A 22,715-nucleotide genomic window follows, 5' to 3' on the forward strand; every position below is an offset into this window, starting at 1 on the left:
AGGGGGTGTTTCCCAACGTGACCTATCCTCTGGCGGGAAAGGGAACGCCATTAGTACCTTCTTAGGAATTACCAATTTATTATCAGGGAAAGCCCACGCTTCTTCACACACTTCATTTAATTCATCTGATGGGGGAAAAACTACGGGTAGTTTTTTCTCTCCAAACATAATACCCTTTTTAGTGGTACCTGTAAGAGTTATATCAGAAATGTGTAACACCTCTTTCATTGCCTCAATCATGCAGTGAATGGCCTTAGTGGGCATCAGGTTAGACTCATCGTCGTCGACACTGGTGTCAGTATCAGTGTCGACATCTGGGTCTGCTTGAGGTAGCGGGCGTTTTAGAGCCCCTGATGACCCATGCGACGCCTGGGCAGGCACGAGCTGAGAAGTCGGCTGTCCCACATTTGGCATGTCGTCGATTTTTTTATATAGGGAGTCTATACGTGCACTCATTACTTTCCATAAGCCCATCCACTCAGGTGTCTGCCCCGCAGGGGGTGACATCCCTTCTAAAGGCATCTGCTCCGCCTCCACATCATTATCCTCATCAAACATGTCGACACAGCCATACCGACACACCGCACACACACAAGGAATGCTCCGAATGAGGACAGGACCCACAAAAGCCCTTTGGGGGGACAGAGTGAGAGTATGCCAGCACACACCAGAGCGCTATATAATGCAGGGACTAACTGAGTTATGTCCCCTATAGCTGCTGTTTTATAATAATATATATATTGCGCCTAAATTTAGTGCCCCCCCTCTCTGTTTTTACCCTGTTCTGTAGTGTAGACTGCAGGGGAGAGCCAGGGAGCTTCCTTCCAGCGGATCTGTGAAGGAGAAATGGCGCCAGTGTGCTGCAGGAGATAGCTCCGCCCCTTTTCCGTGGCTTATTCTCCCGCTTTTTTCCATATTCTGGCAGGGGTATTTTCCACATATATAGCCTCTGGGACTATATATTGGGGAGTTTTTGCCAGCCAAGGTGTTTTTATTGCTTCTCAGGGCGCCCCCCCCCAGCGCCCTGCACCCTCAGTGACCGGAGTATGAAGTGTGTATGAGGAGCAATGGCGCACAGCTGCAGTGCTGTGCGCTACCTTGGTGAAGACTGATGTCTTCTGCCGCCGTTTTTCCGGACCTCTTCTTGCTTCTGGCTCTGTAAGGGGGACGGCGGCGCGGCTCCGGGACCGAACACCAAGGACTGGGCCTGCGGTCGATCCCTCTGGAGCTAATGGTGTCCAGTAGCCTAAGAAGCCCAATCCGGCTGCAAGCAGGCGAGTTCGCTTCTTCTCCCCTTAGTCCCTCGCTGCAGTGAGCCTGTTGCCAGCAGGTCTCACTGAAAATAAAAAACCTAAATCTATACTTTCTTTCTAAGGGCTCAGGAGAGCCCCTAGTGTGCATCCAACCTCGGCCGGGCACGAAATCTAACTGAGGCTTGGAGGAGGGTCATAGTGGGAGGAGCCAGTGCACACCAGGTAGTCATAAATCTTTCTAGAGTGTCCAGCCTCCTTCGGAGCCCGCTATTCCCCATGGTCCTTTCGGAGTTCCCAGCATCCACTAGGACGTTAGAGAAAGTTATGTGCAATGCCTGAAAGTTTACGTTATGTGTATTTCTCATACCTCCATCTGCTGAGCACTCAGGAAAAATAAAGCTATTGCAGCGATAAGGACAATCTTCAGACACAGCCCCTTCAGGTATTGTTGTTAGAATATCCCTTTAATCAGGGACACAAATGAATTATACAGGTTATGTGGCTGCCTGACATCAAGTTGGCACTTCACTTGGTTTTAATCAGTCACAGTACCTGTGTAATTCATGGGTGTCCCTGATTAAAGGGACATTCAGTGTTGTATACCATGTCAGCATTCAGATGTCGACATGGCTAGAGAGGAGGGGGCCCAGATGGAGACTGTACATGGGACCCCTACTCTCTTAATATGCCCCTGCCCTAACCTCACCCTAACCGTAGCCAAATCCTAACTGCAGCCTAACCCTAACCGCAGGCTAACCCTAACTGCAGCCTAACCTTAACCTCAGCCTAATCGTAACTGCAGCCTAACCCTAACTGCAGCCTAAACCTAACCTCACCCTAACCCTAACTGCAGCCTAACCGTAACTGCAGCCTAACCTTAACCTCAGCCTAATAGTAACTGCAGCCTAACCCTAACTGCAGCCTAAACCTAACCTCAGCCTAACCCTAACTGCAGCCTAACCCTAACTACAGCCTAACCCTAACTACAGCCTATCCTTAACCTCAGCCTAACCATAGCCTAACCCTAACTGCAGCCTAACCCTAACCGCAGGCTAACCCTAACTGCAGCCTAAACCTAGCCTCAGCCTAACCCTAACTTCAGCCTAACCTTAACCTCAGCCTATCCGTAACTGCAGCCTAACCCTAACTGCAGCCTAAACCTAACCTCAACCTAACCCTAACTTCAGCCTATCCTTAACCTCAGCCTAACCCTAACTGTAGCCTAACCCTAACCGCAAGCTAACCCTAACTGCAGCCTAAACCTAACCTCAGCCTAACCCTAACTTCAGCCTATCCTTAACCTCAGCCTAACCCTAACTGCAGCCTAACCCTAACCGTAGGCTAACCCTAACTGCAGCCTAAACCTAACCTCAGCCTAACCCTAACTTCAGCCTATCCTTAACCTCAGCCTAACCCTAACTGTAGCCTAACCCTAATCGCAGCCTAACCCTAACCTCAGCGTAACCCTAACCTCAGCGTAACCCTAACCGTAGTCTCACCATAACTGCAGCCTAACCCTAACCTCAGCTTAACCCTAATCACAGCCTAATCCCAACGGCAGCCTAACTTTAATCGCAGCCTAACCTGACCTCAGCCTAACCCTAACCTCAGCCTAACCCTAACTGTGTCCTAACCATAATCGCAACATAACCCAAACCCTATTTGCAGACTAACTTTAATTGCAGCCTAACCCTAACTGCAGGCTAACCCTAATTCTAATCGCAACCTAACCCCAACGGCAGCATAACCCAAACTCTATTTGCAGCCTAACTTTAATTGCAGCCTAACCTAACCTCAGCCTAACCCTAACTGCAGGCTAACCCTAACCGCAGCCTAATCCTAATCGCAGCCTAACACCAACGGCAGCCTAACCCAAACCCTATTTGCAGCCTAACTTTAATTGCAGCCTAACCTAACCTCAGCCTAACCCTAACTGCAGGCTAACCCTAACTGCAGCCTAACCCTAATCGCAGGCTAACCCTAAATCTACAACTTACTATATATGTTCATAATGTCAACATTTTTATTGTGGAAATAGTAACTACATTATAGAACCCATTTACACATGTGGGATAAATCCCTCCTGAAATGCATGTAGAATTTTGTGCTGACCTGGCCCATTACTGCCAGGATTGCTCAAAGACATAAATTAGGATCTAATGTGCAGTGGTTTAGGATATAAATGTGAATATTTTATTTAATAAAGGGAGTGGCAGTAAAACGGAAGCAGCGCAAACTTTCAAGTAACTTTTTATGACCACCGGCAATCCTGCAAAATCAGGCATATTCAGATTTGATGGAACATTTCCTAGGAGAAGATAGAGTAACTCACCTGGGCATGATTAAAGACATCCAGAACACATGGCATGTTGGTGATATTTGAGGACTGGAGTTGAGAACCACTGTCCTAGGTGGACAAATAAAACATCAACAATTATAGCAATATAATATTTCAACGGTTATATGATATAAGGCTTATTTTCCACCACTCTAAAGTTCAAATCTGTAGAAAAGTTTTCCTAAATCTCCCCAGTATGGTTATACTGTAAGCACAATGTCTCAGTGAACGCACACAATCATAGGCAATATTATTCAGTAATATAACAATATTATTCTTCTCTTTTACCCGCTGTGCCTCTCAGGACTGGATGAAGAAGACAGTATCTACGTGTTCAAGGATGATGAAATGATTGAGTATGATGGGGAGTTTTCGGCTGACACTTTGGTGGAATTCTTACTTGACGTAAGTCATGAGTTTCCTATAAACTATATTTTCAATATTTAGACAAATTTTCACCATGTGAGATATGAGATTTCACGCTACTGAACATCTGCTGTTGTAGTGTGTTACTTTGTGTTCCCTATGGTCACTACTTACATTTCCATTCATTGAGCATTGTACATGAGAAGGAAGAATAATTGCAGGTGCACACCCTAGGCACAAAGCACTGCTAATAACAATAATAATAGTAAACGCTGCAGTTTAACATAGAGCAAAAATTAGGTACTTGGCATAATTTTGGGCAAAATTATATGTGCCCAACTACCACGTCCATGGACCCCTGACACTAAGATACAAGTCCAGGGAACTTATATTTTATTCTGTTGCTGGAGATATTTCAAGGGAAATCTTTAGCTTTATATTTATTGAGGCACAATCTTTTTGTGTGTATGCTCCTTTAGTGTTAGGGATCCACCTGATGAGGTCACCTGGACGTGATGGGTGGGCTCTTATAACTTTGCCCAAAATGATACCAAGCACCTCATTTTTGCTCTATGTTAAATTGCAGGGCTTACTAATATTATTGTAATTAGCAGTGCTTGGTGCCTAGGGTGTGCACTTGCAATTTTTCTTCTTTCTGTGTGAAACTACAAGTCTCAGCATGGTAGCACCTCTTGTTATGTTTGGAATCCCCTTCCTGCATGCTACATGAGCTAAGGTCTTAGTGGGACAGTACATTAGTAGAGAGTGAAGAGAAAGACGTTAGAGCGAACAGATAGAAGTGAGAGTCAGCGAAGAAACAGAAGTGAGGATCAGAGAAGAGATAGAAGTGAGTGTCAGTGAAGAGATAGAAGTGAGTGTCAGTGAAGAGACAGAAGTGAGAGTCAGTGTAGAGATAGAAGTGAGTGTCAGTGAAAAGACAGAAGTGACAGTCAGTGAAGAGCTAGAAGTGAGTCAGTGAAGAGACAGTATTGAGAGTCAGCTAAGAGATAGAAGTGAGTGTCAGTGAAGAGATAGAAGTGAGTGTCAGTGATGAGATAGAAGAGAGAGTCAGTGAAGAGATAGAAGTGAAAGTCAGATGAGAGGTAGAAGTGAGAATCGTTGAAGAGAAAGAAGAGAGCAAACAGATCGCAATGAGTATCAGTGAAGCAATAGAAGTGAGTGTCAGTGAGGAGATAGAAGAGAGAGTCAGTGAAGAGATAGAAGTGAGTGTCAGTGATGAGATAGAAGAGAGAGTCAGTGAAGAGATAGAAGTGAGTGTCAGTGATGAGATAGAAGTGAGTGTCAGTGATGAGATAGAAGTGAGTGTCAGTGAAGAGATAGAAGTGAGTGTCAGTGATGAGATAGAAGAGAGAGTCAGTGAAGAGATAGAAGTGAGTGTCAGTGATGAGATAGAAGAGAGAGTCAGTGAAGAGATAGAAGTGAGTGTCAGTGATGAGATAGAAGTGAGTGTCAGTGATGAGAGAAGAGAGAGTCAGTGAAGAGATAGAAGTGAGTGTCAGTGATGAGATAGAAGGGAGTGTCAGTGATGAGATAGAAGAGAGAGTCAGTGAAGAGATAGAAGTGAGTGTCAGTGATGAGATAGAAGAGAGAGTCAGTGAAGAGATAGAAGTGAGTGTCAGTGATGAGATAGAAGAGAGAGTCAGTGAAGAGATAGAAGTGAAAGTCAGATGAGAGGTAGAAGTGAGAATAGTTGAAGAGAAAGAAGAGAGCAAACAGAGATCGCAGTGAGAATCAGTGAAGCAATAGAAGTGAGTGTCAGTGAAGAGATAGAAGTGAGTGTCAGTGATGAGATAGAAGAGAGAGTCAGTGAAGAGATAGAAGTGAGTGTCAGTGATGAGATAGAAGAGAGTGTCAGTGAAGAGATAGAAGTGAGTGTCAGTGATGAGATAGAAGAGAGAGTCAGTGAAGAGATAGAAGTGAGTGTCAGTGATGAGATAGAAGAGAGAGTCAGTGAAGAGATAGAAGTGAGTGTCAGTGATGAGATAGAAGAGAGTGTCAGTGAAGAGATAGAAGTGAGTGTCAGTGATGAGATAGAAGTGAGTGTCAGTGAAGAGATAGAAGTGAGTGTCAGTGATGAGATAGAAGAGAGTGTCAGTGAAGAGATAGAAGTGAGTGTCAGTGAAGAGATAGAAGTGAAAGTCAGATGAGAGGTAGAAGTGAGAATCGTTGAAGAGAAAGAAAAGAGCAAACAGAGATAGCAATGAGAATCAGTGAAGCAATAGAAGTGAGAAAGAAGAGAGTCAGTGAAGAGATACAGTAGAAGTGAGATAGTTAATGAAGATATAGAAGGTAAACAAATGGTTAAGAGAAAGAAAGGAGACTGAGGGTGAGGAGAAGGATGGTACTGTAGATAGATAGGGAAAATAAAGACAGTAGATAAGTGGATGAGGGAGCAATGGGTGTAGAGAAAGAGATAGAGACGCAGACAGGAAGAAACAAAAGGGAACAAAATGAGAGAAAGTGGTGAAAAGGAGGGGTGAAGGACATGAGCACTAGAGGGAGGAGGACAAGAGTGTAGAGAGGGAGGAAGAAGACAGACAGTCAGTAGAGGAAAAGATAAATAAGGGGCACAAGTGGTAAATAGAGATGGGAGACAGGAGGTAAAGAGAGGAGAGAGACAAGTGGCGAAAACAAAAATGGGAAACAAGAAGTAACTAAGACTGCAACTAAATAGAAGTGAAGAGAGGGACAGGTGGCGAGGAGACAGCAGAGAGAACTGTGTTTAAAGTCAATGAGGAAGACAGGAGCTAGGTGGTGAGAGGGACAGGAGGTGAAGAGACAGAATGGCGGCATTAGTAGAAGACACAGAGGACCAACCAGGCAGTAAAGAGACAGATGTTGGGGTGGGAGCGAAAGTTAGAGCGAGAATAAACATGATATTAGGGTGAGTCGAGGTGCTAATTTCTGTGATGAAAGATCCTTAACCTGCAGGTGGATACCACATTTCATGCTAAATCGACAACACTTTGGCAACTACAATATCTCTTTTTGATAATTAAGATCCCCCCTGCTGCTCGTTATCGGCTGAATTATTTAAAGAGGACACACTCTGTTTGGCACAGAATGTAAATCCTGGTAGTGTTTACTGATTTAAGTCCCAACTGACCCCAATTACACCTCCGGCCTGTAACTAAATCTGAAAGATTGCAAAGTGCAATCAATCAAGCAACTGAAATCCCTCTTCCTGGGGAAGAGATAGGTTTAGAAACACACGGTTTGACCCAGGGAGATTATTAATGCTCAATTTGGCAATTCATCCTCTTTGTAAAGTCCTGAAGACCATGCAGGAGTCCTAATTTATGAATCTCACCAAACACACTACTGCATTCAGAAAGCAGAGTGCCCCTACAACATAGCAGAAGTGGAACCTATTTCAGTCCAGCATTTTGTTATACCGGCTTCTGCAAAACAGCGGATAATGGGGGTCATTCTGACCCGTTCGCTCGCTGCATTTTAACGCAGTAGAGCGAACGGGTCCCTGCTGCGCATGTGCCGGCGCCGTAGTGCGCCGGCGCATGCCAGACGGCCGAAGGCCGTAGCAGGGATGCGATTGCCTCTGCCTGATTGACAGGCAGAAGCGATCACTGGGCGGGAGGGGGCGGAACGGCGGCATTTGGCCACCATTTCGTGGGTTTGGTCTGGCCAACGCAGGCGTGGCCGGACCGAATGGGGGGCGGGCCGCAGCGGCTGCGTGACGTCACACGTAGCCGCTGCGGGCCGGGGAGCGATGAGTAGCTCCCGGCCAGCACGCTAAAGCTGCGCTGGCCGGAAGCTACTCTTGAAGTGCAAAGGCATCGCCGCTGTGCGATGCCTATGCACTTCTGCGAGGGGGGGCCGGACTGACATGCAGGGCGGGCTAGCCCTGTGCTGGGCGTCCCCCCACATGTCAGGGTAGAAGATCGTAGCTGTGCTAAATTTAGCACAGCTACAATCAACTCGGAATGACCCCCAATGACTAATGACATTAGAAAAAAAAAAAAGGTGCAATTGAATTACATATTGTATTGCACTAAGGGGGTAATTCCAATTTGATTGCAGCAGGAATTTTGTTAGCAGTTGGGCAAAACCATGTGCACTGCGGGGGAGGCAGATATATCATGTGTAGAGAGAGTAAGATTTGGGTGGGTTATTTTGTTTCTGTGCAGGGTAAATACTGGCTGCTTTATTTTTACACTGCAATTTAGATTGCAGATTGAACACACCACACCCAAATCTAACTCTCTCTGCACATGTTATATCTGCCTCCCCTGCAGTGTACATGGTTTTGCCCAACTGCTAATAAAATTCCTGCTGCGATCAACTTGGAATTACCCCCTAAATCAGAAATAAGTGGATTTCTGGCTACAGGTACACATATAAGTGTATATAGCCATGCTCCAACAGTTATATGTTATACAGAACCGAGGTTATCCGGATGCAATAAATATATAAAAGAGAATATCTGAATATCTAGAATAATCACAGTCACTAGGGTTTACATTGCGGATTTGCAACTTCACCGATGGGACTTATATTGATGATTTCCTTAACAAAGTGCACAAAATGAATCTATAAGGCCATTTTCAATCTACTCACAAAGAGGAAAGGAATTAAAACATGACCTGTAGGGCAGGAAGTTTATTTTTCCTTTGTTTCTTTTCCTGAGTTGTAGAATGTTTTCTATATGTACATGTAATGCCCTAGGGGTGAAGTGCTTCAAAACGTTAAATGTGGACCAGTGGAGGAATTAGCCATAGCAACCCAACAATTTCTAATTATCTTTATCTTGCACATTCCATAAATTTATAGCTGGAATATGATTGGTTGCAATGGGCACCTCTGCTATTCCTCTTTAGAAGGTTTGATAAATTTCCCCATAGGCCTTCAACAACATCAGAAGGTTGGATTGCTTGAGTTCCCCCTTGTACCCATCCAGGCTAGTCACCTGGGGTAAAGTCTATGATTGTCTACAATGTGAAGTCTGGAGGTGTACAACTTCTTTATGGAACCCTAGGAAGATACAGTGGTTCAGAATATAAAAGTAAATATGGAGGTCTCAAAAAAAGGCTAAACAAAAGTCACCCAGAAATATGTGTGAAAAGTGATGCTAACCCGTAGACAAACTTACTGAATGTAGATCATTAAGTTAACAAATACAAATCAAATTTATTGGGTAAAGTGAAATGGGAAGAGACAAGTGGTGGCAAAGGGAGGCCTTGGCCTTTTTTGGAATTCAGGAGGCAAGAACCCCATTTCTGATGACCCTACTATAGCACAACCAGTTTGCTATAGTAAGGAACTCCTCTAGGTTAAATAGAGCTATCATCAGCATCATTGTAATTTCTCCTTCCACGAACATATGGTCCACAGGGACTCCGATCAGATCAACTTGCAACGATCATGAAAAACTCAAAGCAACTTTACTAAAGTAGACATTGTACTTCCAGGTTCTTGAGGACCCCGTGGAGTTTATAGATGGAAGTCATGAACTTGCTGCCTTTGAGAACATTGAGGATGAACCTAAGCTCATTGGATACTTCAAGAACGAAGATTCAGAACGTAAGTACAGTATATGGTGGAGCTCTGGTGACTGAATGGATAGAATTCAATGATGTGGTATTATAATTTCCATGACTACCATGTTACTGAGCCAGTAATAGTAGCAGTATTCATTACATAAACGTTAGTTTTGAGAACTGGTATAAAAATTGGGCACGGTCCATTGCACATTAATATAATAGTTTATCATTATTATTAGACTATTTATAGGGCGCCACATGTGATCCACAGCGATATACAAAGGGCAAACAACAAGACAGCACATGGTATAAACAGTACAGTGCAAATAACAAATAACAGTACAACCCTCAACCCAGCAACCGATGCAAGGGGTGCAACGGTTATATTCAGTGCAAGCTAAAACCTGTACCCATTAGTGTGGGCACAACTAACGGGGTTAGAGCCAATGAAAGAGGTGCGAAGGCAAGGAAGGAGTGGAGTTCAAAGGCAGAGAGACCTGGGAGGAGGTGTAGGGCGTAGCTGGTGAGCGGGAGTTGGAGGAGATGAGCACAGGAGGGAGGAGGGCCCTGCTCACTGGAGCTCACAATCTAAAGAGAAGGAGCAGATGACACAAGGGGTGAGCCAGAGGAAGGGGACCTGAGTACAAGAAGCAAAAGTGGGAGAGATGGAGGATGAATGAGGGTGAGGCATTGGTAAGCGGTGAGTTGGTATGCTTTTCTCAACAGGTGGGTTGTCAACAACTGTTGGAAGCAATGCAGGCTAGGGGTAAGCTGGGTGATTACTATCCACCGCTGAATCCAGTCCTTTATCACATATATATACATAGATGCAGAGGCGACATGATTATATGGAAACTCCATGTGCAATATGGCCTTATTATATTATAGGCAAGCAGCGATGTCACCTTTTATATCCTTATGTCACTCATCACTCTGGTCAGGGAAGTAACGCTCATCCCGTACAAAGGGGCAGATGTATTAAGCCTGGAGAAGTGATCAAGCAGTAATAAGTGGAAGGTGATAATGCACCAGCCAATCAGCTCCAATATGTAAATTAACAGTAAGGAGCTGATTGGCTGATGCGTTATCACCTTCCACTTATCACAGCCTTATCACTTTTCCAGGCTTAATACGGGTCTGGTCTCTAGGTCGACAGTAAATAGGTCGACACTATCTAGGACGACCACCATTGGTCGACAGTAACTAGGTCGACAGAGTTTCTAGGTCGACAGGGCCTCTAGGTCGACACGTTCTAGGTCGACAGGTCAAAAAGTCGACATGAGTTTTTCACTTTTTTTTCTTCTTCTTTTGAACTTTTTCATACTTAACGTTCCACGCGGACTACGATTGGAACGGTAATCTAGGTCGACAGGTCAAAAGGTCGACATGAGTTTTTCACAATTTTTTTCTTTTTCTTTTACTTTTTCATACTTAACGTTCCACGCGGACTACGATTGGAACGGTAATCTGTGCCGAGCGTAGCGAGGCACATTGCCCCCGAAACATGGTGAGCGAAGCAAACCATGCGAGCGGACACGGTGCACTAATTGGGGTTCCCAGTCACTTTACGGAGAAAACGACACCAAAAAAACATGAAAAACTCATGTTGACCGTTTGACCTGTCGACCTAGACCATGGCGACCTAAAGACCCTGTCGACCTAATTACTATCTACCTTCCATACCACACCTCTTAATACATCTACCCAAAGTATCTTATTTTACCTCTGAATTAGTAACTTTCTTCAAGGCAATAAGTAACAGCCCCCTCCCGACTGTAAGGCACTTTAGGATTTAAAGTTGCGATATAAATAAATATATATATATATATATATATATATATATATATATATATATATATTTAGATTTGTCTGTGTATCCAGCCTCACTGTACAGCTGCTGTCTGGAGCGCTCTCTCTCTCTCTCTGACAGCCCGGATTTGCTGTGTTACGGGGTTAAAAGCTGGGGCGTGTAAATCGCTGACTGACGTTTTTCAGTCCAGTCTGTTAGAGGAATTTTCTATCCATGAAGCCCTGTGAGCAGGGGATGAATCCTGATTACATTGTGATACTCAGCAGATCTGAGGCACAATGAGGCGAGAGCGTGGGCCTGGGAAATGGAGTGAGCGGAGGGCAATCTGTGACACAGTCTGTAGGCACCTCTATGAATTTATTCCAGTTGCTTTGGCATAAAGTCACTTATCCACAAATTAACAAAGATCCTAATTCTAAATTGCACGCAAGTTCCAATGGAGCCATGTCTAGCAAACTCTGCATATGCCGCAGGGCTGCATGTGCGTCTTTCTGAAGTTATGGGGGGATTCTAAATTGTGCGTCAACTCAGCAACCTCTGAATAGGCGTTAATGGACGGTGGCTGCACACATGAGAATCGCCACGTCGGCGTATAGCAGCCTCCTAGCCACAGTTGCGTCTTACTCTGAGTCTGCGTAGACACAGTGGAGGCTTATTTCCGTGGCATCTCCTGCACCTGGCATGGGGTCCCTGTAAGCTCCATGGACAGAGAATGATGGCAGCTCTTGTGAATGTAAGACCACGTGGGCGATACGGCCGCATAGAAGTGTAAGACTCAGAATCACTCAGAAGTGTGTACGCGCGGTTGCATTAGCTTTCCGCTTATGTTGGGCGTCCGGAGATGCCCAGCGGATACAGAAGTGGACAGGTCCACGCTCTCGGGAAATTCAGAAGTCTCTCGGGCATTGCGGGAGAGTAGGCGACTATGACATTTGCTGGCCTAAACAAAGTGGGAAATGGGCGGATGGAGAAATACGACCTGTAACCTGATACTATTGGGGGGGATTCAGTTGCCAGTGACTTGTTCGTCAGGCCGAATTCCCACGACACCTGTCACGGTAAAGATCTCGCTGAAAAGTGTTCACTACCTTACTTTTGAACAAAAGTGTATGAATCGGGCTGGGTGAAGGGTGCCAATCGGGCTGCCGTTGTCATCGTTTAAAAGCCACGGCAACGACAATTTGCCCCCTTCGCCGGTAATTGAATTCCCCCCTATTTACAGGTTGTTTGGGAAAGTTCTGAAAATAAAAGCAAATGTACTGTTTCCTGTAGGTGATAACATCATTCTTATAGGTGTACCCTAGCATCCTAATACAACGCTGACACGGGACTCTGCTATCCATTCAGTTGTTCTCTTACAGGGTTAATTGCCCACTGGTGAGGCAGATAAAAGGGGGGTATTAAGAGATTTAGCGAGTCAGCAGAGAGCTTCGAGCACAAGCCATTACCTCAGTATCACCGCAGGCCAGCCCGCTGCTAGGAGCGTTCTCTCACCATTGCCTCTGCAGCACTGCAGGCCAACCTGCTGCTAGGAACATGTTCTCACCATTGCCTCAGTAGCACTGCCATCCAGCCTGCTGCTAGGAACGTTCTCTCACCAGTGCCTCTGCAGCACCGCCGGCCAGCCTGCTGCTAGGAACGTTCACTCACCATTGCCTCAGCAGCACCGCCGGCCAGCCTGCTGCTAGGAACGTTCTCTCACCATTGCCTCAGCAGCACCGCCGGCCAGCCTGCTGCTAGGAACGTTCTCCCACCATTGCCTCAGCAGCACCGCCGGCCAGCCTGCTGCTAGAAACGTTCTCTCACCATTGCCTCAGCAACACCGCCGGCCAGCCTGCTGCTAGGAACGTTCTCTCACCATTGCCTCTGCAGCACCGCCGGCCAGCCTGCTGCTAGGAACGTTCTCTCACCATTGCCTCAGCAGCACTGCTGGCCAGCCTACTGCTAGGAACGTTCTCTCACCATTGCCTCAGCAGCACCGCCGGCCAGCCTGCTGCTAGGAATGTTCTCTCACCATTGCCTCTGCAGCACCGCCAGCCAGCCTGCTGCTAGGAACGTTCTCTCACCATTGACTCAGCAGCACCACCGGCCAGCCTGCTGCTAGGAACGTTCTCTCACCATTGCCTCAGCAGCACCGCCGGCCAGCCTGCTGCTAGGAACGTTCTCTCACCATTGACTCAGCAGCACCGCCGGCCAGCCTGCTGCTAGGAACGTTCTCTCACCATTGCCTCAGCAGCACCGCCGGCCAGCCTGCTGCTAGGAACGTTCTGTCGGCTGAGATTAACGAAACAGAGACCTCATTAGAGGGAGTCTGCCGTTAATCAGCTACTTTCTAAACAGAAGATCATCTCTTAAAACCCAGAAAATCAAGGACGAATCAATGCAATATTGTACTTAATGCAAATCAATAGTCTTTGGTTTATCTTATAAGGAGAGAATGGCCAGGCTACACCCAGCCTCTTGTTTGTGTTCATTAAAGTCAGACAGGCAATGAAGGCATTACTGAGGAGCATATTTATCAATTATTGGGTTATAGACATGATAATTGCAATCAGCGCTATTACAGGGCTTGTGTTATGGTGTCACGCGGAGGGGGCAAGGCTGTTGTAAATATATGTGTACAGGCTGAGGATGTAGCAGAGTGTCTGTACACACCAGCGGATGCCTGACAGCTACAAACATCCCAGTTACTTAACCAGTGGAGGGGTTTTATTGAAGATAGCAGGTACAGCCGTACTCACTGTTACACACGCTGGTAGATGGAGTGGACTCATGGGCTGTAATGTAGCTCACCAGCTGATGAGTGTATGCAGGTAATCATGGGTCTCACTGGAGCTCGCTACTGTCTTCCGGTGTGGCAGTCTAACACAGTCCCAAGATGGCTCCACACATACTCAGTTGTAGACTCAGTGTCCATCTTGGTACAGGGAATGAAGCTGTAGGAGTAGCAACATGGAATCTGCGCAGCACTGCAGTAGTGGTTCTGGCTGCTTGGTGCTATACCAAATGAAGCCATCTTTATTGAGCATATAAATTCAATTTCCAGGTCATCTCTAGGCTTTAATAAAGTTAGGCAGGTAGTCCTCTAGTGATTATGGTGGTTATTCCATGACAAAATGTCCCAAGAGTAACCGCAATGTAACTGTTTTCAATATAAACTGCTCACATTTTCCATATACTGAGATCCACTTGGCCTTGAGTTTCACAATGGGGGTCATACTGAATTGATCGCACGCTGCCGATTTTCGCTGCAATCAGGTCACTACTGCGCATGCGTATGCACCACAATGCGCACGCGCATCATACGGGTACAGTGCGGATCGTTGCTGAGCTATGGATTTAACGAAGAATCCATACGCACAGACGATCGCAAGTAGATTGACAGAAAGAGGGCGTTTATGGGTGTCAACTGACCGTTTTCTGGGAGTGGTAGGGAAAACGCAGGCGTGTCCGGGCGTTTGGAGGGCGGGTGTCTGACGTCAATTCCGGCACCAAAAAGACTGAAGTGATCGCAAGGGCTGAGTAAGTTCAGAGCTACTCAGAAACTGCACAAAATGTTTTTGCAGAGCTCGGCTGCACAGGCGTTCACACACTTGCAAAGCAAAAATACACTCCTCCGTGGGCGGCGACTATGCGTTTGCATGGCTGCTAAAAACAGCTAGCGAGCGATCAACTCGGAATGAGGGCCAATGGGGGTCATTCCGAGTTGATCGCTAGCTGCCGTTGTTCGCAGTGCAGCGATCAGGCTAAAAATCTGCATTTCTGCGTATGCACCGCAATGCGCACACGCAACGTACGGGTACAAAGGCCTTTGTGGTTTTGCACAGGTTCTAGCGACATTCTCATTCGCACTGGTGGCCGCAAGAAGATTGACAGGAAAGGGGCGTTTCTGGGTGTCAACTGACCGTTTTCAGGGAGTGCTTAGAAAAACGCAGGTGTGCCAGGGAAAACACAGGCGTGGCTGGGCGAACGCTGGGCGGGTGTGTGACGTCAAAAGCCGTCCCTCCATCGTTAGAATCAACGCACACGAAGAGTAAGTACAGGGCTGGTCTTGTTTTGCACAAAATTATTTTGCAGGCGCTCTGTTGTACAGGCGCTCGCACTTCTGCAAAGCGAAAATACACTCCCCAGTGGGCGGCGACAATGCGTTTGCATGGCTGCTGAAAACTGCTAGCGAGCGAACAACTCGGAATGACCACCAATGAGCGGCTGGCAAGGGAACAGCAAGTCTTTGTTCCTAGAAAGCCTGTATCGATTAGCAAAGCTGTGTTTTGGGAGATAATCTATTCATCTGGCCTTAATACAATCATTAGAGTGCCAGCTTGCTCGGCAGTGGAGTGAATCTATGCCAGTAGCACACATGGCCCGTGCAACTTTCCAACCAAACCTGGGAACCACACTGGAAACCATGGGTGCTGCTGGAACTCCATCAAAGGATCATGGGAAAAAGTTTATTGGCACGACCTTAGAACTAGTGCCTCCAGATTCTTTATAAGGGGTTAATAGAATTCAGCATTACATTTCTCTGCTACGACCAATCCCATTTGTGAGATCAGTTTGCTTTCTAATAACGCGCTGCAAAATCTTCAGCTTTGCAGTACAGTAATCCTTCCTGCATTTGCATATCTCAACCATCCCCTACCCACACAACCATGACGAGCGTGCCGGGTGAGCGCGCTCCCTGGGTAATGAGTAGGCCACAGTGTGACTAGCACCTGCACAGACAACAAGATGAGGAGATGGGTAATAGCGTGTAATGTAATGCAGTTTACCACGTTGTTACCATTTGTCACCACTCAGCTGGCACTCTAACTATAGGACCAATGTGCCAGCCTCTATGTACATTACGCAAACATTTTACTAACCTAAGTCAAACATAGGGTCTGATTCAGAGATGTGCACAAACTCAAAGACGCCGACTGCTCGTGTGCAGGTCTCCTTCTGCAAGATCGCTTGCAGTTCACCCAAGTTGTAGGGTCGGGATGGAGACGACGTGCCTGCGTTTCCAGAAAATGAGGCCGTGCCAGTGTCTGCATCTTCCAATGCAGATTTACTGGTCTCGCATGCAGGCAGGAGGCGACCATCCTGATTAATCTTACTCAGATGGCTGATGCTGCCGCCATTGCGACCAGTGGTTGTGATGGCGATTTGCTGCGGCTTGGGACGGAGCACTCAGATCTGAGACGCTGGCAGGAGACGTCTCTTTCCTTCAGACGCCTCCTGCTGGCATTAGCACATTTTCGATCTCCAAAGACGCATTTCTGATTCAGGACCATCATGGCATTTTATCCTACGTTCCAAACTGGAGGCATAGGTAAGAGGAGGGTACACAATAGGTACGTCCTATAGCGCTCAGTGAGCAGAAATAAATGGACAAATCAGAAAAGAATAAAGCAATTTTATTGTCCGATCATTGCTCCATACATGCTGTACCTAGGAAGTGCCTACAGGCCCATTTATGCTAAGTACCTCCAAAGCAAACTTAATGGAAGCATCTCCTAATCTCAGCACATGTATAGTATACAAAGTTATCCCTTGTGTATTTAAATGTTTTAAAAATACAAAATGTCATTACTTTTGTACGCTTTATTCTGTATTTGCACTTTAATGTTAATTCCATTAGATCTCTATTCAATTGTTTGAAAAGTCAGTTGGCTGTCTGTTTTTTCCCCCCTATCTAATAGACACCCAACGACTTTTCAAACAATTGAATTCCCCCCAGAATAAAGCATGACTAGGGGCCTAATTCAGACCTGATAGCTCGCTAGGTTTTTTTTGCAGCGCTGCGAGCAGATAGTCGCCGCCCATAGGGGAGTGTATTTTTGCTTTGCAAGCGTGAGATCGCATGTACAGCCGGGCGGTACATAAGATATTTGTGCAGTTTCTGAGTTGCCCAGAACTTACTCAGCCGCTGCGATCGCTTCAGCCTGTCCGGTCAGCCTGTCCGACGTCAGACACCCGCCTTGCAAACACTTGGACATGCCTGCGTTTTTCCATCCACTCCCAGAAAACGGTCAGTTGACACCCACAAACGCCCTCTTCCTGTCAATCTCCTTGCGATCGCCTGTGCAAATGGATTCTTCGGAAAACCCATCGCACAGCAACGATCTGCTTTGTACCTGAGCGACGCGCCTGTGCATTGCGGTGCATACGCATGCGCAGTTCTGACCTGATCTCAGAATGCGATGAAACCTAGCGTGCGACCAGGTCTGAATGACTCCCTAGGATCTGTCTGATATACCCCTGTAGGTACAGAAGGTTTCTCCGTCATTCTCTCGTCTGTGGGCCTGATTCAGATGTGGTTGGAGGAGCTATGGCTTGTGCTTGCACAGAAACAACAGCGATAGCACTTATCTGGGGTCTATAAAGGGAGTTATAATGCCAGCCTATGGGCTACTGGCTGCACCCGATGTAGCGGACAAGCCTGCTATAATGCAATGTGCGTGTTACCAGTATAGTATATAGAATGAAGATGGTTCACAATGGGCTGGGAGATGGCTATTAGCGCCAGCTCTACCCAAGTTTTTGTCTGGAAGCAGCTGGTTATCAGATACGGATCATCTGTATGTCACATTGCCGGAGTCACAGCGAGTCTTCACAATGTGCTCTGTCTGGGTCTCCAGCCTGTAAATGATTTGTTTTAATGTTCCAACACGTGTAATGCAATGATAAGATGGAGAGAGGGAGGCTGGCTCAGGCCACACGGATCTCAATAATGCAATAGCCTAATGTCATGCTGCTACATTTAGAGTGAAAATAGAAGCACGGTCCCTCTGAGACTGGGCAGAGAATGCTCTGGGCTAACTCTTACAACTCACCTTCTTCCAATGGTCACACTCCATTCTATGGGGTATATTTACTAAAAATCAGTCTGGGTCGATGTTTGGTCAAGTTAGTTTTTCAGGGTCTAAATTCCATTTACTAACAGATTATTTTTGACATTTTTGTTTTCCGCTAACGTGCATCATAGTTGACCAGTCCCTGAACCCCAGATCTTACCCAAACACTAACCATAAACGTAGCTACTAATTGTCATAACACCATATAATAAGCTGCTCCTCATATCTTGCCCTGGTCAACAATTTTAATGTTGTCCATTGTCCTTGCCACGCGGAAAAGCCAGACACGCGATGTGCCGGATTCAAAGTGGCACGCGACGCAGATGTTCACGGAGTTCAGCAATTTTTTCCATAGCCTTAAAAAAGCTCTGGGTGTTCCTGGGCCATGACTGGGGCGGTGATGAACAAGACACACATTGCTTCATGTGTGGGCCCAAAGCAATCCAATGACAGCTCCAGTTCCAAGCGGAACATCTATCGCAACAATATAACCTGTCATTTACTCGTATCCATAATAACATCCTACGAAGCGGACAACTAACGACATTATGCTATAGCAGTGGTTCTCAAACTCGGTCCTCAGGACCCCACACGGTTCACGTTTTCCATGTCACCCAGCAGCTGCACTGTGTATCACCAACTGCCACATTTTAAAAATCTACTGGTGACCTGGAAAACATGAATCGTGTGGGGTCCTGAGGACTGAGTTTGAGAACCTGTGTGCTATAGAAATGCTCTGAACTGATTTATATTGTTAGATTATAGGCGTGGCATTTATCCGATACGTTATCCTGTACATCTAGCAGGGGGTAACAATGTTACATTTTTGTCTACTTGCAGATTACAAGGCCTATGAGGATGCGGCTGAGGAGTTCCACCCCTACATACCGTTCTTTGCTACTTTTGACAGCAAGGTAAGATGCAGTTATAACAGGGGAGTTATATTTAGGGAACACTGGGTGAAAGGGCGCCGAGGTGATTTGGAGCACGATTCCAACCCGGGTCAGAACCGGAACAGGCCCCATTCCCACTACACTTCCGGGCCAGGTTATTTTCCGGGTCCAGGCTGTCCACACTGCACATGGGTGCAGTCTCTTTTCCGCTGGTGCTTGGAGATGACATCATCACCAAGCACCAGGATCTCCCATGCTGTAAACTGGAGCCGGGTCGGATGACCCTGGATACCTGTTTACACAGAGCCTTACCCAGGTCCTAGCTATCCGGGAAATATTGCCGGGTCTCTGGACCAGGGTTGTTTTTTTTGGGACCCTTTTCCACTGAGCCGCAATCCGGGTTACAAGCCAGCAATAACCCAGGTTTTAGCGCCAGTGGATAAGGGGTATTAGGTTCAAGCCTATGAGGTCTATTCATGAAGCAGTGAAAAGTGTGGAGAAGTGAGCCAGTGGAGAAGTTGCCCATGGCATCCAATCAGCTGCTCCGTACAATTGTATAGAATGCCTTTTATAAATGTTTCCTCAACACTGATTGGTTGCCATGGGCAACTTCTCCACTGACTCACTTCTCCACACTTTTCACTGCTTCAAGAATAGACCTGTTTTCTGGAACTGACTACAGAAGTTTAGGATGCAATTTTTTTTTTTATGGCTTGAGGAAAAGGCACCTGGAGGAAAGTGTATAAATGTCTTAGACTTGGCCACTGCAGACGGGGACCATGACATCCTCTTAGGCAAATCTTTCCACATTTACCAAAATAATACAAGTAATTAATTTTAATTTCCCTGTTTTTCCTCATTCCTCTCTAAGACAGTGATTTCCTTCCTGTATATGTGCCCACAAAGGGTTAAAAAGCTGACAAATTAGCTGTGACGTCTATTGCACAAAAGGCGACACACAAAGGCGTTCCACCTCCATGACTTACACCTGATATTCCCAACATGTGCGGTACACAACAGATTTAATTGCTCCTGCGCATCCCATTTTATTCATGTCACAGGGGATTAGTAGCTGGGAATCTTAACAAGATACCGGAGTAGATGGCTAATCTGTGGCTAACACACACACACACACACACACACACACACACACGCACACACACACACACACACACACACACACACACTGCTTGGCACACAAGGGGAACAGACAGCCAAAATGCCCTATGAGTTAACCATTTGTGTAGCTGAGCCCGTCACTTTGTGATTCACGTTTATGGTGGCTAATTGAGTGTTATTCCCAAGAAAGTGCTCAGCTGCGTTTGCAGAAGGCTGCAGTTCTCAAGCTTAAGCAATGTTAAATGCCACCCACAGAATGTGGCGCCCCTTGGCCAAGAGTTCTTTGAAAAAGGATCGAGATCCACAGGTCACACCCTGTACAGCCCTCCACGCTCATTATGGCGGTTTCTGCATGCTTAAAACATCTTTCTAGTTCAGCTGTTATGTAGCAAAGGCTGGACACTGGAGATATCAGAGATATCTCCTGCATTCAGCTACGCAACAGTGAAGAATGTAGTCCTGTTATCAGGGTCGCAGTCTGGGGCAATTTATCAATCTTCAAAAAGTTTAGCTAGTCAGAGCTGAGCCCCCGATAGCCAAGTCCGTCTGTAGTTGGAGTAAACCGTTGTAGCCTATAGTCATCAGTTCCACCTTTAGATCCGCAACATATACTGGTGGCATAATGGTCACGTATGAACGATAAGAAAGCCACGTACAAGACCCAATAGATATTCTGCCATCAGTGATGGAACGAAGCTCCAGTGACCTGATAAGATGCCCTCATATGAACCTTGCTTCAACCCATAAAATGGCCGCCTCCACTGTGTCTCTCAGTGATATATATTCTAGTGAAGAGTGTGGATAGTAGGTTTGATCAATTTGGCTTCTGCATTATTTAGAGGCTTAATGGTTCTGTGTTTCCTTACCGTCTTCAGGTTGCCAAGAAGTTGACTCTGAAATTGAACGAGATTGACTACTATGAACCCTTCCATGATGAGCCTGTCACCATTCCCAACAAGCCCAACAGTGAAAAGGAGATTGTGGAATTCCTTCATGAGCACAAGAGGTGAGCCTGCTTCACCACATCCCAACCGGCAATGCGTTAGGTGTAATACAGACACACACATTACTAGGCTGATGGCGAACTGAGGGATCCAGCCATGTGCGGGAGACGCTGGATGTGCTAGGCCTCTGTGATATCTTCCATCTGTAAAAGGAGCTGTGTGGGTACATACAGTAGGTGGGCACATTGTCATTCTGGAGGAAACTGATACATAAGGAATAACGCTACAATATTTGGTGAAGGTGATCACTTAATACCATGAATTAATGATTAGCATTGACCTTTCCTTCTGTATCCAAACCATGCCAGGACAACTCACCCCATAATATTAGTGAACCAGCAGAACACTGGTGAAAGCAGGTGTCCAGGGCTATAGGTTGGTGTCACACTTGCCTCTACTGCTCAGTAGGTCATTGTCTATGCTCTTTGTCCAGCTTAACTCGCAAATATACTTTACGGTTCATGAACTGCAACTTTACTACGGTATCCTGCCCTGCGGAGTTCTTGACAGATCATTGTTGAGGATGACAGCGATTGCACCACAGATTAAAGGTCGTCAACTCAACTGTAGCTGCTGGTCTCTCGTTGTAGATGAGTACACTAATACCACACTCCCCGGAGTATGAGCTTCCGCTTACTGTTGCCCTTTGCCAGTGAAGTCTTAATGATGAGTTTTATGATGACATCACCTTCGACATCACAGGTGTTGAAACTTTAGCAAGTTGAGCTGTCTTGGTCACTGAAACTTCTGGCAATCCCCCCTCTTTCAAAGTCACTGAGGTCCTGCAGCCATAGTAGTTATCTGTGTGAAGCCTTTTGCTTTTAATATGCTTGGTGTCCATTATTTAACCATTCGTTTCCACGTTTTATCCACTACTTATAGTTCCCCATTAGAAGGGACTTTTGAGAGTCCATTGTTTTACTAAACTACCCCAAGTCTAGCCTTCTCAACAATACAAACTAACATCCAACCTACTTAGAGGTGATTCCCCAAGTCCTCCAATGGCCAGCGCCGTGTTGAGAACCCTTTGGGTAGTCAGCGTCATGAAGACATGAGTATTAACATCATTCACCTTATGTTCTCACATAACTGAGAAGGAGCATGAGGCGATTTGGCTTTTAAGACGTGCAGGGACAAAATGGAGACGAGAGCGCCCTATGTGACACTTCTGTCCTGGGAGTGCCGAATATCACTTCCATGAGACCGGTACCACAACAGAACATCAAGAGGCATAAAGTCAATAAACAGAACTACTGTATACCACGCTATATCATACAGCTCTTAATGCATTAGCGGGCAAAATTTAAGGTCAGAATTATATTGTAAGTTGAAAATGAGAGAAAGGAAAATGAAATAGGTTAAACCAATTATTCTTCGATGTCACGGCTAATCGGCAATGTTGGATATATTTTTTTTTACTGCATTGTCTTCTGCACGGGCGCCAGGCAGTAGTGCTCACTGGTGAAGTTGCCATGGTGTCTGGCATAAAAAAAACCAAACAGTTTAGCTGCCATAGAAACATTAAACTAACCGGGTCAATATTAATGTTTTTCTCTCCTGTTTATATCACATGG

The 22,715-nt window shown here is 46.0% G+C and overlaps 1 protein-coding gene and 1 long non-coding RNA gene across 2 annotated transcripts in view; one reads left to right on the forward strand and one right to left on the reverse strand.

Moving 5' to 3' along the window:
• Positions 1 to 22,715, forward strand: part of CASQ1 (calsequestrin 1) — a 90,389-nt gene that overhangs the window by 46,334 nt on the left and 21,340 nt on the right. Inside the window, exons 3-6 of the mRNA XM_063946980.1 lie at positions 3,896 to 3,996; positions 9,405 to 9,516; positions 18,966 to 19,039; positions 21,013 to 21,143. Coding sequence (XP_063803050.1) covers positions 3,896 to 3,996; positions 9,405 to 9,516; positions 18,966 to 19,039; positions 21,013 to 21,143 — 418 coding nt within the window. The remainder of the gene's footprint in view (positions 1 to 3,895; positions 3,997 to 9,404; positions 9,517 to 18,965; positions 19,040 to 21,012; positions 21,144 to 22,715) is intronic.
• Positions 1 to 22,715, reverse strand: part of LOC134980246 (uncharacterized) — a 58,299-nt gene that overhangs the window by 19,854 nt on the left and 15,730 nt on the right. The window contains exon 2 of the long non-coding RNA XR_010190360.1: positions 3,586 to 3,660. This is a non-coding gene — a long non-coding RNA (uncharacterized LOC134980246). The remainder of the gene's footprint in view (positions 1 to 3,585; positions 3,661 to 22,715) is intronic.

Source organism: Pseudophryne corroboree, chromosome 12 (assembly GCF_028390025.1).
Source record: "Pseudophryne corroboree isolate aPseCor3 chromosome 12, aPseCor3.hap2, whole genome shotgun sequence".
Classification (NCBI taxonomy): Eukaryota; Metazoa; Chordata; class Amphibia; order Anura; family Myobatrachidae; genus Pseudophryne; species Pseudophryne corroboree.